At 32.8% G+C, this 17871-nt stretch overlaps 1 protein-coding gene across 1 annotated transcript; it reads right to left on the bottom strand.

Annotated features, from left to right (window-relative positions):
• Positions 1–234: 234 nt before the first annotated feature.
• LOC111984788 (acyl-coenzyme A thioesterase 2, chloroplastic) lies at positions 235–13207 on the bottom strand. The gene is made up of 6 exons (XM_065763802.1): positions 12865–13207; positions 8030–8285; positions 7435–7606; positions 1883–2355; positions 1020–1148; positions 235–796 (listed from the first exon to the last, which is right to left on the bottom strand). The coding sequence occupies exons 1-6, from the start codon at positions 12996–12998 to the stop codon at positions 635–637; spliced, it is 1326 nt and encodes a 441-aa protein (XP_065619874.1). The 5' UTR covers positions 12999–13207; the 3' UTR covers positions 235–634.
• Positions 13208–17871: the final 4664 nt, after the last annotated feature.

The following is a 17871-nucleotide window of genomic DNA, read 5'->3' as shown; positions in this document are numbered from 1 at the left end:
AGCCTCTCCAGATCTAATCCCTTTCTTGTTATTTTTCTTGTTTCCTTTTCCACCACCTTGGAGGTAAGTTTCTTCGGTTTATTTGCATCTTTCTATTATTTTGAGAATGAATTTTGCCTGCAGGAATGGGCGGGTCTATTGACCTCATAGAATATTACTGGAGTACTAAACTTACATACCTCTCATTTTGCTATATTAAAAAGGAAAAAATATATAAATACCTACAAGTTTTTTTTGTTGATAAATAAGTAATTTTATTAATAAAAACAAACTTGAAGAACAATCTTCAAATAGAACAGGACACTACAACAACATCAACACTAGAAGAAAGACTTCAAAACACAACATACTGCCCTACTGCAAACACAGCAGGGCACCTTGCCATTACAACAATACAAAACAGATAAACACTTACCAACGGACCTTGCTCAAAGCACATACAAACATGGTGGAAGATATATTCCACCTATTACACACAGCCCTGTTACACAAAGTACTTGGCACTGGTTTACAATAAAAAGCCCTCCATCTTACTTTCGTTTCTGGTCTTTCTTTAATATAATTAGAGTCTCAAAAACTTTCAACCAGAATTGGCATAGTTACTACTAGTTGCCTTGAATGGTTTGTTGTACGTTTATATGCTCTGTGATCTCTGCAGGGCCTCAGCATCCATGCGCTCTAGAACACGGCGAGCTTCTTCCTCTGTTGCTGGAACAACGTTCCTGAGCCTAAATCCATTCTTTGTGGCTTTTGCCTCAGGACGAACAGTGAAAGTAAAATAGAAAGTATTTGACACCTGTTTCAAATTATACAGGAACAGACAAAAGATATGCAATCAATAAAGGGAAATTTTTAGACAGCCATTATGAACTGAAGCTCAAATTCATGTGGATAGTGCAGAAAAGGATATTATAAGCCTTCTACAATTACTCTAAGGTAATATAAGAGACATAATATCATCCTATATAAGTACAAATACAATTTTTTGTTCTTTGAAAGTGGAGTTTGCTAGGACTTACCACACTAGACCTCATCTCAGGCCTTGTAACGTGAGCAACAACTTCAACATAGATTAGAGGCTGATCAGGATTGTCATGTTCTGTGTAAAGAACACATGATTTGAAACGTAGGAAATCTCCAACATCCACCTGTTCGACAAACATATATAATAAATTTTCTCCAGATGTACAAAGTTATTCATGTCACATGTGGGCTGAATGCCAAAATGGTAGTCAAAGCATGGTAGTGCTAATACATTTTGGGCAAGGTAGAACCAATCTTCCAGGGAGGGCTCTTGAGTACAATCTAAATCCCCCAATATGATTGATATATAACAAATTTTGGTTCTTAAAATAAAAAGGGGCGTCATTTATTTGCAAATACAAGAAACACTTAACGCAAGCCTTAATACTAATTAATTTGGACTAGGCTCCTCATCATCTAAATTGGGTTGGCCATATGTACCCCTTTCCCCCATTCTATCTTTATCTAGTAATGGTTGATTCTAAGGACAGTAACTGAGTTGTACACTTGCTGGAAAGGGTATTGTCCTAGATAAGAAAGAAGTGTATTTGGAATGCTACTCCCTTGTGTGCCATGATGTGTTTGATTTGAGAGCATTAGCTGCACCCAAGCAAAACTCTCTTTCATATGAAGATTCTGTTCATCCTTTTAATTAAATGGCTTCTTGATATATACTACATGTTCATCTTTCATAGGCTTTCTTTACACTCTCCATTTCAGGAGTTAGTATTTTAATTTTTTGTGGGGCTTCTCTTGTATATGTCCTGACTATTAGGATAAGCATCCTAAACTAAACCACACATATGAAATTAGAAAGGGGGAGAAATGTTGTCTCAAAAGAAAGGATGATGGAACTCACAGGTTTATAGAAATCAACATGATCGACTTCCAGGAAGGAAGGAACTATTCCAGCAAAGGCATAAGCCGTTGAAAAAGCCAATTCAAATGCTTTGTGCATCAAAAACCCTCCAAAGATTCGTCCATGGAGGTTTCTCTGTTGTGGATGGCATATCAAAGCATTTTCGAGTTGAGTATCCCTAAGAAGAATGCTGTCTCTGTCGGCCAAGGCTGGCATGTCACAGAAAATCCTGCCTTCAGACAACAAAGCTTCTAATCTATTCACCTCTGATTTATCACTTTGCTTTTTATCTTCTCCCCTCTTCATTCTTCTCGCTTTATCTCTTGCTTCTGCTCCATCATAAAGGAACTTTTCCTGTTCAGTTTCTGGTGTGAGCCGGTTCACTTGAGCAGCTTTGCTAGTTTTGTAGTCACGAGCCACAAAGATGAAGTTTGCAGTCAGAGCTACTGAGTCTGAATCATCAGGGCCCTCACCTGACAAATATGTAGTAGATCAGATGATGGTCAACTTTGTGCAAATAGGTCTACAATTGTCTGGGCAGAACAATGTTCTCATTTGTTCGAAGAAGGATTCATGCTTTATGCATGGTTTCTTAGGAGTTAAGTTAGTATGCATATGAGGAGGAGTTGAATTCCAAGATTATTGAAACATATAAGGAAAGCATAATTTCTTGTAAATGATTGAGGAAATGTAAAGTGATTTCATAACTACTCAACTTAGGTCAGCCTTAATCCTCGAATAATTGGGGGTCAACTACATTAATGTTTTTTTTTCCCTAGGTAAGATCACTCCTCTATTGTAGAAATAGGATAGACATCAGTTGTGAGTACCATCCTTATTCTGCAGATTGGAATTATTTTACTCCCCCTTTTCATCCTTCATTCTTGGATTGTATTGTTTGCATAGGTCATGATGCTGGTTAAGGAGAAGTGTACAAAAGTAATCAACCTATGAATTTCATTGTTTCAGAGTCAGAATGCCAAACTATGTCAAAGAATATATACTGAAGGGTCAGCAAACCTAATAGAACAAAATTGATCGATAAAATGGAATGGCATTTATTTGAAGAAAAAAAACAGTAAAAATAAGAAGGCAATCAAGATCAATGACCTTGTTATACCTTGAAGTGATCACTTTTGATAAAATATTGAGATAGGTCAGTTTAGGGAGAATGTACTGCTGTAGTATTCTTATTGTTGACATATTAAAGATAAATGGATTGAAGTTTTATGATAGATCACTAAGACTAGCTATGTTAATGGAGCAAATTGTGATGATTCAAATCATGTAATTAAACTAAAGATAAAAAAGCTGGGGAAAAGTATTATCAGTGCTCATCATATCTGAAAATATGTAGTGAAGGATGTTGTTTAGAGTTAGGAGAAATTGACAATTTCTATATGGTTTAGGGCTTTAGAAAGAAGGGTTAGCGTTCAATAAATAGTCACAGTTTTGGTAGGGAAGGGAAGGATTGGATTAATTGCAAAAGGATTTGATTAATTTGTCCATAGGTTCTGAATAATAGCATGATCAAAATGCGTATATAAGACCTTGAACAGTGACAATGCGCCAAAGAAGAAGAAGAACAAGTTGAAAGAGAAAGAAAAGAATACATCAAGATCAATGTACCTCAATACTCAAAAGACTCAATATTCTATTAATGAAAGTCTCTAGTCAACCCACTTAATCATATGAGTACAATAATATAATTATATAAGCTTTAAATCTTACTGTCTTCAGATAGGACTAGAACTTCTATTTAGAATTCGAATGTTAGAGAGTTATGGTCAGCAAGGTAAATTAAAATAAAAAGTATTAAGATACCTGAAAGTTCAATATGGATATGAAACACCCTTGAACGTTTAGACCCCAAATTACAAAATTACCAATTTAAGCTTAATATCAAACGATTAACGTGCGGAACATGAATATAAGCTAAACACAGAATTGATAAACAATCTAAGCTAAATATAAACACATCCACAGCAGTAAATATAAGGCAAAGATAAAGGGAAGGAAGATGCAAACACACGGACAACACACGATGTGTTATCGAAGAGGAAACCGAAATCCTCGGCGAAAAACCTCTCTGCCGCCCTCCAAGCGGTCAAATAATCTACTAAAGAATGTAGTTGGGATACATGAACAGCAGAAGACCCTCCAAGCCTAATCTACCCAAGTACCTAAACCCTCCAAGCTTCTTGCTCCAACGAGGTTACGCCGAACCTATTTCTTCTTTAGCTTCCCGGATTCCGCTATAGCCCATAGCATCAACCAATTAGATTGGTTCCTTCCTAACTGCTTCCCAAAGCACCAAATAAACTTTCTCACAGATATGGGTATGGTGAGAAAAAGATTTGGCTAAGAACCTCTCAAGGATATAACAATGGAGAGGGAGAAAGTAGAGGAATTTGTAGAGACTCTAAGGTAAAGATTGGGGATGAGGCAATCTTGTTTTTCTCTAGGGTTTTCTCTCACAAAATTCTCTCTGGAAGCTCTCTCAATATGATGGGTATAAGGGTGTATATATAGTAGGGTGAGAAGGGAATGCAAAACGTCAGTTTTTGCCAAACAGGGCAAGTTGGCAACTTGATCTCGCGGCTTGGCCAAGTCGCAAAATCAAGTCGCGACGAAACGGCCTGGCCAGACTGGAACTTTTGTCCTGTAGCGTGACAGCTGGCGCGACCCTTCAGCTTCCCAGTGTGCCTCTCACGTGACTGCCTTTCGCGGCTTGCCAGTCGCGAACCACCCGCGAGTCCTAGTCGCGAGACTCTGTTTTTCTTGCACACTCTTGAGCTTTTCTTCACATCTTCTCACACACTACCCTTACAATTTTCCCACCTAAATACAGGGTTACTAAGTGCTAAATTAGAAGCAAATTGGTCATAGAATAAAGCCAATTAAATGGTTGATTAAATTCAACCTTACAATACCTAAAATTCATATTTTTACCGGAAAAACTAATTAAAGCTCCAAAATGTAGGGGACAATAAGTGATTTTTTTTAATTAAATAAATGAGAAAAATTACACTATTCCACTCTAAATTATACCCTAAAATTAGACATTATCCCATGAACTATTGAAACACACAATCAACCCCTTAAATTGAAAGCGTTGTAAAACTTAGAGTTTGTTTGGGATCTGTTTATTTTGCTGAAACTGGAAACATTTTGTTAAAAGTACTGTAAATAAAAATAAAAATCAATTGATATAGTATGGTGAGACCCATGAATAGTACCAAAAAGTGCGTAGAGCCTATGAATAGAAGTGAAAATAAGTTAAATAATAAAATAAGTTAGTTTTTAAAGCCAGAACCAAACACACACTTAGATGGAAAACATGCATACATGATATTCACATGACACCCACTGACTTAGTGTGCGTTTGACAAAAATTAAAAAACCAGCTTATTTTACTATTCAGCTTATTTTTGCTACTATTCATAGGTCCCATTGCATTTTTTGGTACTATTTATGGGTTTCACTGTACTATTTTAGATAATTTTTATCTTTATCTATAGTACTTTCAACAAAAAATTTTCAGTTTCAGTAAAATAAGCGGATCTCAAACAGACCCTTAGAATTCACGTGACACCCACTAACTTGGAGCCCACTAGGCCTACTTAGACCAACTGAAATGCCGCTCTCTTTGTAGGCTTAAAAACTAGTTTGGTATGCTCAAATGACAGTATTTAAACATTAAAAATTGTGGGCCCCAAAAAAAAGTTGTGTTTGGTATGAGTTTTTTATCAAGAGTGTCTGAGTTACAGTTCTCAATTTATGATGTTTAAAACATGTATTTTGAAAATTCACCACACCAGTTTTTAGTTTTCAAGTAATTTTGTCAAGTGATCTTTTGTGTAAATAAGTTGAAAAATTGTGGGACCCATGGATAAGACTACTTTTTTTTTTTATCTTTCTTTTTCTCTTAGGGCCCACCACTTTATCCTTTTTTTTCTTATTTTTTTTCTTTGTTTTTCTCCTTCCTTAAATAAAATAGGGCGTTATTTTCATTACTATTAAAAAAAAAAAAAAAACACAAATACTAAACACACAATTATATTTTTTCATATTTTAAAATATGTTATTTATAACATGGAGCAAAACACATTTTTTATATTATGAGTATTTTAAATACGTATTTTTACAACAGTTTTTAAATTACAGTTTTTACATCATTCTAAACAACAATACTCCTCCTAAATAGCCCTGTTACCTCCTCAACAGCCTCCCTACACCATTTCTTTATCTAACACTGAATGAATAATGTTTTTTTTTTTAAATATTTTTTATTTAATATATAGACTTCAATTTTAGCATATTTATCATTCTTGAATTTTAAATTTCTATGGATCATGCCACGGGGGCTCACCCCCACTAAATTAAAATTTTGGTTTCTTCCCTGGTGCTAGGCGTTAGGCCATGTTATGTACGTGGTAAACAGTTAAATGTATTCTGTACGTATGAAAATTTGAAAATCTGAAAGGATGTTTGGGAGCACGAATTATGGGATGGACTTGTGTAAGTTTAAGTTTCGTGCCTAATTTTTCTTTAATTTTATTATTTAAGACTTTATTTTTGTTATTAGGAGTTGGATTATAAATGTTAAATAACAAATTTCATTTTGGATTCAAAAAGAGAACTCCTAAAATTTAGGATTTTTCCCCCAACTCCTTCATCTTTTTATTTCTTAAAATTTAGCTTTTCTTATTTTAATTTTTAAGTATTCAAATGATTTTTTTGGAATATCTTATATTTATCTTAATCTTTTAGTTTCATATATTAATAATTATTTATTTATTGATTATTTCAAATTATTATTTTATTTTATATATATATATATATATTTATAGTCAACTTAATTTTATATATATATATATATATTTTTTTTTATGTTAATAAAATATTTATTTTAATAAATTAAGTAATTTTTCTTCTATTAATAAACATTTTTTGAGTTAATTTTGTCCCTATATTGGATCTTTTGCATTTGCCCCCTCAAGAGTACTTTAATAATTTCATTTTGAAATTTTTCATGAATAAAAAGATTCTGTAACAGAGTAGTGGTATATATATATATATATATATTTTAGCATTACTATTTGATTTTATAGTTTAGGGTGATGAGAATTGTAAACTAACCCATACAAAAAAGGGGAAAGTGTGTGTTTTTGTTTTTTTTTGCCAAATATATAAGTTGTACATTTTTTTCCTCCCCTTTTAAGAAAGCCCCAAAAATATAGATCTTACAAATTAATATATTATCAATTATAAAAAATAATTCAAATAAAATTTGTAACAATATTTTTACCATTTTCCCAAAGAAAATTATAGATAAATAAATATGCAACTGATCAATCTTCATTAAGTGAATTAGTAATTTAAAAGTAAGAATGATGGATTTTAAATTACAAAAAAATTTAATATAGAATATTACCTAAATTTTATTTAAGTAATATTTAAACATAAACATAATAAAGTCTATTTAAAAATTATAACTGTAGATCTCAAAGACTCAAACTATACTCTACTCATTTTCCATATTGCATTACCTTCAGTTATGACTTCCATTTGAATCTCAATTGAGGAGCGGCCAACCCATATGATAGAACCACTTATTTTAAGATCTTTGTCAACACTTATCGGCTTCTTCAACACAATCCTGTCCACAGAAGCTGTGACCAGCATGAGAGGCCTTGTCGTGATATCATCATCAGAACAATGCTAATCCCACACCAAACCAAACAAATAAATCACTAAAGGAAATTAAAATTCATTACAAATTTCCAGCTTTTAACATGCAAATGATCAACCACGTACACGTGAGAGAAAGTAAATTTCAAGAATTGCCCAAGTGTAAAATTTCAGTAAACTAGTGGTAAAATATTAAGAGAAGTACGGACCTTGACAGCTACATATATGACACGTTATTCAATTCATTACAGGTTTCCAGCTTTTAACTTAAAAGTGATAGCAACAACTTTGTTTTTTTTTTTTTGGGGTGACCACAAAGATGTTATCAGTACTGGATTATCACTTTAACCCAACAACATCTCATTTGAGAGAAGTAAATTTGAAGCAATGTACTACCAAAGTTTTAAATTCCCGTAAACAAACTAGTGGTAAAATGTTGAGAGAGAGAGAGACCTTGAAAGTGACGGTGCAAGCCAAGGCATCAAGGTCTTCGAGCAACTTTCCAATTCTGAACTCATTCCATGGATCCTTATACTGCTCTCTCAAGGTGGAGTCGGAGGAGAAAGCATAGACAATGGTGGTGCGACTCTCTGAGGGAGTTCTTGTGAGCAATTCAGTAGGAGGAGGGGCATCGTCTGGTATGTCAAATAGCCTCTCATTGATGCTCACCCTCTCGTTCCACAATGCATCTGTCACTGGTGAATGGTTCCTTCAAGAACACTACTCGGTTTTTGTGGTTATGAGTAGAGAAGTCACAAATTGGATAAGCACTATTTATTACACACGAGTGTCTACGAAGTATGTAAATAAGTTGAGACCGTATTTTTACACGATTTTTAAGATTGTGTGCAACAAACATTGTGTAATAAGAATTGGATAGGTCACTCTGTCACTGTAGGGTAACCAAAAAAATTGAAATAATTAGGGTCGTTTAGTAATGGTGTTTTATAAATATTATTATATTTTTTAAAAATATATGTAAATAAAAAATATGTAAAAATATGTGTAATATTATTTAAAAACTAAAAACATTTTATCAAACTACCATTCCAAACGGCCTTAACGTTACATACAAAGGTAGATATTCTGCGTGCGATGCCTTCATGATATGGATGCATCAATAGTAATAGTGCAGGTGGGGTAGGAAAGTGTATTGTTCACGTGGAGTGTCCAACCAAAAAAAAAAACTCAACTGAATTGTAAAAGAACAAAGAAAAGAAGTGGTGCAGAAATGGAGAGAGAAAGCGGAAATGACTATTTTTTTTTTTTTTTTGAGAAAGAAGCGGAAATGACTATTGATTAAAGAAAAAACCCACTGTAGAAATAATTGTGACACGCTGTGAGGTGGGCCGGTTTTGCTTCTCGATCAGGCATGATTGATAGAGTTCACAGTAAATATGAAAGCAAAAATGGGATATCATGTAACTGTACTCTTAAAACACCCAATAAAAATTTTCGAATTTTAGTAAGTTGCAAAAAAATACTGGCTTTAGCCTACTAAATCAATAACTCGATCTGGTGTATATATATAATACAGATTCGAGTTGCTCCAATGGTGGAATCACGTGAGGAAATCAAGTTGATCACATGAGAGAGTTTAAAATTGCATATAGTGTCAAATAATTGAACATTGATTATAAATACTTATTTGATGCATGTGGTACACGAGAAAATAACTGATGCAGCCACCCTCTATCCTTAGGCCAGCCAATATTCCCCACCCCCCCCCCCCTACCATTAGGATTGACAACTAGCCATCATCTACAAGCCAAACAGTCAGCCACTCTTTTTGACCTCTTAGGGTAGTTAGCAGCCCCCTTATTTTGACTTCTCATACTTGCTGTGTATCCTCGTTAATTACAGTTTTAACTTATGTAACTATTAGCTACTTTATTTCCTAATAGTTAAAGATTATAAATAGACTTACTATGTAAGAGTACAATTAGTTTTTGATGTAAATATAATTTAGTTTCAGAGTTGGACAGAAACTTGTTTCTCTAGTTTCTTTGTAATTCTAGCTTTAATTCTTAATTTTAATGCAATTTTAGTTCAAGTTCTCAATCAATTAATCTTGATTCTCATCAATAAACTAATATAAATCCCTTGTTCTTAGTGTCAAATCGTTATCATAGTTATAATCAATAAAAAGGTGGCTTTAGGGTCAACCGACTATCGGCATCACATGCGCAAATAATGCTGACATGAAAAAAAAAAAAAAAAAAAAAAAAAAAAACAAACTGACATCAAATGCGTAAATCATGTCTGGCTTTAGTTGTGTGGCTAGAAGAATTTCGAACAAAGATTGGGTGGCAAGTCCAAAAACTCCCTGTATCTTTAACTTTTCTTTAGCAATGTCGATCTGCCGTTTATCCTTAAAAAAAAAAAAAAATTCTTTAGCAATGATGATGTATCTCACTTCATGTAATGTTTTAATTTTGAATGACCTTTTTTGAAAAGAAACGTTGATTGCGATATAATTTTTTTAAGTACCTCAATCAATTGGTTGGTATAGCCTGATGTATCCATCAAAGCATTCAAAGTTCAAATCTATATTTCTTAACTATTGAATTAAATAAAAAAAGGGTAGAAAGTTCTTGGTTATTAATAATAATTGTTAGGATCATTTAAGTATTGGTAGATTGTGTGTTAAAATTTTTGTGGTAATTGCAAATTGTTTTTCATGTAAGTCAATTGAGTTATGGTTGTTTAATTGGGTTTTCAAGAAGGAACGAGCTGAAAGTTGAAGTTGTTGATTCTAAAGAATTGGGTCAACTGAAGATGAAGTTTGGTCAATCGAGTTGTCAAGCATGCAGACAAGAATAGAGCCATAGAGCAATTCACTCCTTAGTCCACTCTTGCCCAAAAGAGGTTTCATATTAGTTTTGAAATTTGAGTGCAGCCATCCAACCTTTGATTTATAACCCTTATATGCACGAAAATAAAATCTTAATCGATCCAAAACGAAGGTAGGAGGCTAGTGTACCTTTTAAAGGGAAGTTCTCGTATCCCCTCTCCCATTGACCATCTTTGAGAGGAGAATTTCACCAAAATATTGAGCGTAGCCTTGAGTGATTTGGGTTGTTGGAAAACCACAAATACATTAGAAACCTTCAAGAGGCCTTGAAGTATTTGAGAGATTGGACTTGTGCTTGGCGTACTTGACTTGTGTTTGGAGACCAAGAAGAGAAACAACTAATGTGGTTTGTTGCTAGTAGGAGCTGGACACTCAAGTACATGTACATCGCATAACAGGAAGTTTTGTAAGTGGTTATATATTGCAATTTAATTTGGATTTAGTTAATCACTTCGTTTCGTTAATCTGGATTAAAATCTTTAAAAACCTGTACCAGGTGTCTAAACATGAACTTTCAATAACTAGTTAATTGTGATGAAAAAAGCTAACATGGTTAACAATAATCAGAGAAAATGAATTTTTTTTATTCCATTAGATTTCCCATGGACTACCACTTGACCATAATTATTATTATTTTAAAAAAAAAGGTAAATGAATAGTACATTTACAACAGTTTCACAACAAATTTTAAGTAATAGATTATTATTTGTTACAATTTTGTCCACCACTAATATCACATTTTCAACCATTAGTAATAACCTGTCACCTTAATTTGTTGTAAAAATATTTTCAACGTACATGACCAATAGAAAACACTAGCAATCACAGCAACATGACCAATAGAAAATATTGAGCAATATCCAAAAGTGAGGAAGACGAAAAGGGCGGAGAACGGGAGAAATGAACAACTAAAATAGAGAAGAGATTTGACAGTGGCACCGAAGCTGCTCATAACTCATTGGAGTGCTTTGTTTTCTTCTTTATTGTGAGTAGCACTGCACCAACCACCGCCAATATTATCAGAACAAAAAATTAACTGCATCACTCTCTCGACTTTCATTCCTCTCTCATTTTCTTTTTCGTTGATCTCACTCAATGCTTACTTTTGTAAATTTTATAACACAAACTTATATTGGTCTTCATCCGATTCAGACTAAATTACGGAATGTGCGAAATATTTTAAGTGGCACTTCGGAAGTGCCACAATTAACAAAAAAGAAAAAAGAAAAAAAAGGAGATTTGAGTTTTTGTTAGAGAAAGCTGTAAGGTTTAGAAATAGATTTTTGTTTAAAAAAACAAACATAGTTATGAACAGGCTGGTTGAGTTTCAGAATCAATGAGCCTAATTGAGAAATAGGAGAGTTGGATTTGGGCCACGCTGAGGAAAATATTTCAGAATAGAGATTTTTATGAGCCGTTTGGTAACATTATTCTAGTAACATTGTTTGTATTTTTTAGAAATAAGTGTGGGTGAAAAAGTATGTGAAAATACGTGTAATATTGTTTAAAAGCTGAAAAATGTTGCTTAAAATGCCATACCAAACGGCAATTTTTTAAGACCACATGGGCTTCCACGGAAAAGTATCATTTGGCATAATTTTAAAAAAAAAATTTATTATCATCATTAGTTATGTTAACTTTTATCATCTACACTCAATGATAAGAACTATATTGACAATACCAAAATGTAGAGGCTAAAATGACACATTTAAAACGGTAGAGACTATTATGACACATTCGACAAAGGTTGGGGTTATAATATTTGAGGAATTGACTTTAATTATATTATATGTCAATAGAAAGAGATAAAATTAAGAATATTATGAAACAGTTTCTTGAGTTAATTGAAAAATATTTAATTATTTTCACTAATATAAGAACATAATCATATTTTATATTCTTGAAAAATATTTAACTTTTTTTTGAGGAGTTTCAAGTGAAGGAGCTGAAAAGTTAAGCTACATTAATCAAGAATTGATTTGGAGAAGTCAACCATGGATTGGAGGTTCGTGCATATCGAAGAAGTCTACTAAGAAGAGTAATCCAATTGGGTTGGAGGTCGGCTTTGATAGTAGGTCAGTAGGTTATATTGTGGGTAGTTACTTTGAAATTAGGTAACATTACTTGTATTTGTAATCTCAATCTTTGTTAATGGATTATTTAGATTGTGGTGACCTAAATATCACCTGTTGGGATTGATCTTGTTGAGATTTTTTCCATCATGACCATAACGCCGTGTCAAATTTATATTACTCTAAACTTTACTATAAACAGTGGTAGAGCCACATGCATGCTTGGGGGACTTTGGCCCCTTTTTTTTTTTTTTTTTTTTTTACAATATAGGTATATTTTATAAATATTTAAAGGTTATATGAAAAAAAAAAAATATTTGAACCCCCCCCCNCACAATGCATCTGTCACTGGTGAATGGTACACTCCTGGCCAGTAGCAAATGGGCTTGTGCACCTCATCAGAAGAAGTAGGAGAAGATTTGGCATCCTCAGTGGGCTTAGTCAAAGTTGAGACGACAGAAATGGTGTTAGAAGAAAGAGAGGAATTCAAATCCATGGAATCTTTTGGATTTCCTTCAAGAACACTACTCGGTTTTTGTGGTTATGAGTAGAGAAGTCACAAATTGGATAAGCACTATTTATTACACACGAGTGTCTACGAAGTATGTAAATAAGTTGAGACCGTATTTTTACACGATTTTTAAGATTGTGTGCAACAAACATTGTGTAATAAGAATTGGATAGGTCACTCTGTCACTGTAGGGTAACCAAAAAAATTGAAATAATTAGGGTCGTTTAGTAATGGTGTTTATAAATATTATTTATATTTTTAAAAATATATGTAAATAAAAAATATGTAAAAATATGTGTAATATTATTTAAAAACTAAAAACATTTTATCAAACTACCATTCCAAACGGCCTTAACGTTACATACAAAGGTAGATATTCTGCGTGCGATGCCTTCATGATATGGATGCATCAATAGTAATAGTGCAGGTGGGGTAGGAAAGTGTATTGTTCACGTGGAGTGTCCAACCCAAAAAAAAAAACTCAACTGAATTGTAAAAGAACAAAGAAAAGAAGTGGTGCAGAAATGGAGAGAGAAAGCGGAAATGACTATTTTTTTTTTTTTTTTGAGAAAGAAGCGGAAATGACTATTGATTAAAGAAAAAACCCACTGTAGAAATAATTGTGACACGCTGTGAGGTGGGCCGGTTTTGCTTCTCGATCAGGCATGATTGATAGAGTTCACAGTAAATATGAAAGCAAAAATGGGATATCATGTAACTGTACTCTTAAAACACCCAATAAAAATTTTCGAATTTTAGTAAGTTGCAAAAAAATACTGGCTTTAGCCTACTAAATCAATAACTCGATCTGGTGTATATATATAATACAGATTCGAGTTGCTCCAATGGTGGAATCACGTGAGGAAATCAAGTTGATCACATGAGAGAGTTTAAAATTGCATATAGTGTCAAATAATTGAACATTGATTATAAATACTTATTTGATGCATGTGGTACACGAGAAAATAACTGATGCAGCCACCCTCTATCCTTAGGCCAGCCAATATTCCCACCCCCCCCCCCCCTACCATTAGGATTGACAACTAGCCATCATCTACAAGCCAAACAGTCAGCCACTCTTTTTGACCTCTTAGGGTAGTTAGCAGCCCCTTATTTTGACTTCTCATACTTGCTGTGTATCCTCGTTAATTACAGTTTTAACTTATGTAACTATTAGCTACTTTATTTCCTAATAGTTAAAGATTATAAATAGACTTACTATGTAAGAGTACAATTAGTTTTTGATGTAAATATAATTTAGTTTCAGAGTTGGACAGAAACTTGTTTCTCTAGTTTCTTTGTAATTCTAGCTTTAATTCTTAATTTTAATGCAATTTTAGTTCAAGTTCTCAATCAATTAATCTTGATTCTCATCAATAAACTAATATAAATCCCTTGTTCTTAGTGTCAAATCGTTATCATAGTTAATAATCCAAAAAGGTGGCTTTAGGGTCAACCGACTATCGGCATCACATGCGCAAATAATGCTGACATGAAAAAAAAAAAAAAAAAAAAAAAAAAAAACAAACTGACATCAAATGCGTAAATCATGTCTGGCTTTAGTTGTGTGGCTAGAAGAATTTCGAACAAAGATTGGGTGGCAAGTCCAAAAACTCCCTGTATCTTTAACTTTTCTTTAGCAATGTCGATCTGCCGTTTATCCTTAAAAAAAAAAAAAAATTCTTTAGCAATGATGATGTATCTCACTTCATGTAATGTTTTAATTTTGAATGACCTTTTTTGAAAAGAAACGTTGATTGCGATATAATTTTTTTAAGTACCTCAATCAATTGGTTGGTATAGCCTGATGTATCCATCAAAGCATTCAAAGTTCAAATCTATATTTCTTAACTATTGAATTAAATAAAAAAAGGGTAGAAAGTTCTTGGTTATTAATAATAATTGTTAGGATCATTTAAGTATTGGTAGATTGTGTGTTAAAATTTTTGTGGTAATTGCAAATTGTTTTTCATGTAAGTCAATTGAGTTATGGTTGTTTAATTGGGTTTTCAAGAAGGAACGAGCTGAAAGTTGAAGTTGTTGATTCTAAAGAATTGGGTCAACTGAAGATGAAGTTTGGTCAATCGAGTTGTCAAGCATGCAGACAAGAATAGAGCCATAGAGCAATTCACTCCTTAGTCCACTCTTGCCCAAAAGAGGTTTCATATTAGTTTTGAAATTTGAGTGCAGCCATCCAACCTTTGATTTATAACCCTTATATGCACGAAAATAAAATCTTAATCGATCCAAAACGAAGGTAGGAGGCTAGTGTACCTTTTAAAGGGAAGTTCTCGTATCCCCTCTCCCATTGACCATCTTTGAGAGGAGAATTTCACCAAAATATTGAGCGTAGCCTTGAGTGATTTGGGTTGTTGGAAAACCACAAATACATTAGAAACCTTCAAGAGGCCTTGAAGTATTTGAGAGATTGGACTTGTGCTTGGCGTACTTGACTTGTGTTTGGAGACCAAGAAGAGAAACAACTAATGTGGTTTGTTGCTAGTAGGAGCTGGACACTCAAGTACATGTACATCGCATAACAGGAAGTTTTGTAAGTGGTTATATATTGCAATTTAATTTGGATTTAGTTAATCACTTCGTTTCGTTAATCTGGATTAAAATCTTTAAAAACCTGTACCAGGTGTCTAAACATGAACTTTCAATAACTAGTTAATTGTGATGAAAAAAGCTAACATGGTTAACAATAATCAGAGAAAATGAATTTTTTTTATTCCATTAGATTTCCCATGGACTACCACTTGACCATAATTATTATTATTTTAAAAAAAAAGGTAAATGAATAGTACATTTACAACAGTTTCACAACAAATTTTAAGTAATAGATTATTTTGTTACAATTTTGTCCACCACTAATATCACATTTTCAACACAAAGAAAGAATTGATAAAATAATCTAGTAATCATTCCAAAAAAAAAAAAAGGGTTTAGAGTAAATATACAATTGCAATAGAATGAAATAATTAGGTAGTAAGTTTTGTGAGTAAATAGTAGAAGTGTGGAACCCCTAATTTTTAACTTAATTTCAAATTCTATTAATGCGTCCAAATCATTCAACATTAATAAAATATGCAATTTGGTTGAAATTTTATATTCTCAAGATTTTATCAAGAAAAAAGGGCTCATATGAGACTTCAATTATGACATTATGATTTTGATTTGTCAAACGTGGATGAAGTTTTGCAAACAATTTATATATTGAAAAGGAAATTATGAATTTGCTATAAAAATAATAATTGATTAAGTTTATTATGAGAAGTATTATTGTTGAGCATGACTTTGATGGAAGATACTGTATTCGTTTATTTATTTATTTATTATTATTTTTTTTTTTGGTTCTATATATTTGTATGTTGTATACCCAATTATACAATGTTTGTATACTTATTAGAGTTTAAGAAGATTATAAGTTTCTCTTATAAAAAAGATCTTGTGTTTGAGGGACAAAATTGCAAAATACCCATTTTGGGCAAACTAAGCAGCGTTTTGCCTTCTTTCTCAAACTAATTAGGGAAATGCCCATTTTTTGAAAATCGAGTTTTTTAAAATCGATTTAGGCCCTATAGCGGCGTTTTTAAGGAGCCTATAGTGACATTTTCAGGACCTATAGTGGTGTTTTGTAACTTAATTTATATAAAATCGAGTTATAGGTAAAAAAAATTTAAAAAAATTGCCTATAACTCGATTTATTGGAAGTCAAGTTACAAAATGTCACTATAGGTCCTGAAAACGTCACTATAGGTCTTTAAAAACGCCGCTATAGGGCTCCAGAAATTTTTTTTTTTTATAACTTGATTTTGGAAAATCGAGTTTCAAAAGAGGGGCATTTCCCTAATTAGTTTGAGAAAAAGAGCAAAACGCTGCTTAGTTTGCCCAAAAGGGGCATTTTGCAATTTTGTCCTATGTTTAAGTGTGTATGTATAGATATTAAAATTGATAATTTTGTTTATTTGTGATTTGAGTTCATTTTGACAGAATACTTCAGCCCTCTCAACTCAAAATTTCTGGTGATCGGTGATGTGGTTGTCTTAATTGCATCTTCCATGAAATTTAACTAATTTATAATTTGGGTAATTGTTTAATTCAACTAGGTCAAGTTAGAACCCAAACAGTATGGATTCTCATTTAAAGACAACAGCTTAAATACCGGGTTTGTTAATATTTTATTGAAAAGGACTTGTGAATATATATATATATATATATTTCCATTCTACACTAGCATAAAAGGATTAAAAACGTTTCATCCAAAAAAAAGATTAAAAAGATTAAAAACATATAAAATAATAATCTAGAGATCTGTGCCAACAAATTTATTAATGCATAACATGAATGGTTGACCGTTGACCCAAAGGCAAACGACAAACAGATGTGATTCGTTGACCAGTGGTTTTGGCCCTTTTGGTTTGGGTATGACTTTGAGTCTTGGAGCCCATTGATGCATTTGGGGGTTCCAAGTGCACGGATTTATGTAAGGTTATTGTGAGTTGTGATGATTTTGACTAAAAAGAGAAGAAGAAAAAAATGTATTGCACGAGATAGTAGGTCGGCGGTGAAAGGTGTTCATTGAAGAAAAAGAGAAAGTTCAGTGAGGAGGAAGAAGGCAAGGAAAAAAAAGAAAAGAAAAATGAAATAGGGTGGTGATTTGAAAAGTATTATTGGAAGAGAAAAAATAAATAAATTATAATTGAGATTTTGTCTTCCCAAGTGACCAATCTGTAATGACATCCTTTATGATGTTTTATATGTATAATTCTAATTTTACCAGCTGTCACCTCTCTCTCTCTCTCTATATATATATATATATAACCAATAAAAAAAAAAAAAAAAAAGTCTATTCGGC

The sequence above is a fragment of the Quercus suber genome, unplaced genomic scaffold, assembly GCF_002906115.3.
Source record: "Quercus suber isolate HL8 unplaced genomic scaffold, Cork oak 2.0 scaffold_525, whole genome shotgun sequence".
Taxonomy (NCBI): domain Eukaryota; kingdom Viridiplantae; phylum Streptophyta; class Magnoliopsida; order Fagales; family Fagaceae; genus Quercus; species Quercus suber.
Note: the sequence above shows the minus strand (reverse complement) of the source record. Positions and strands in the feature narration are given on the sequence as shown.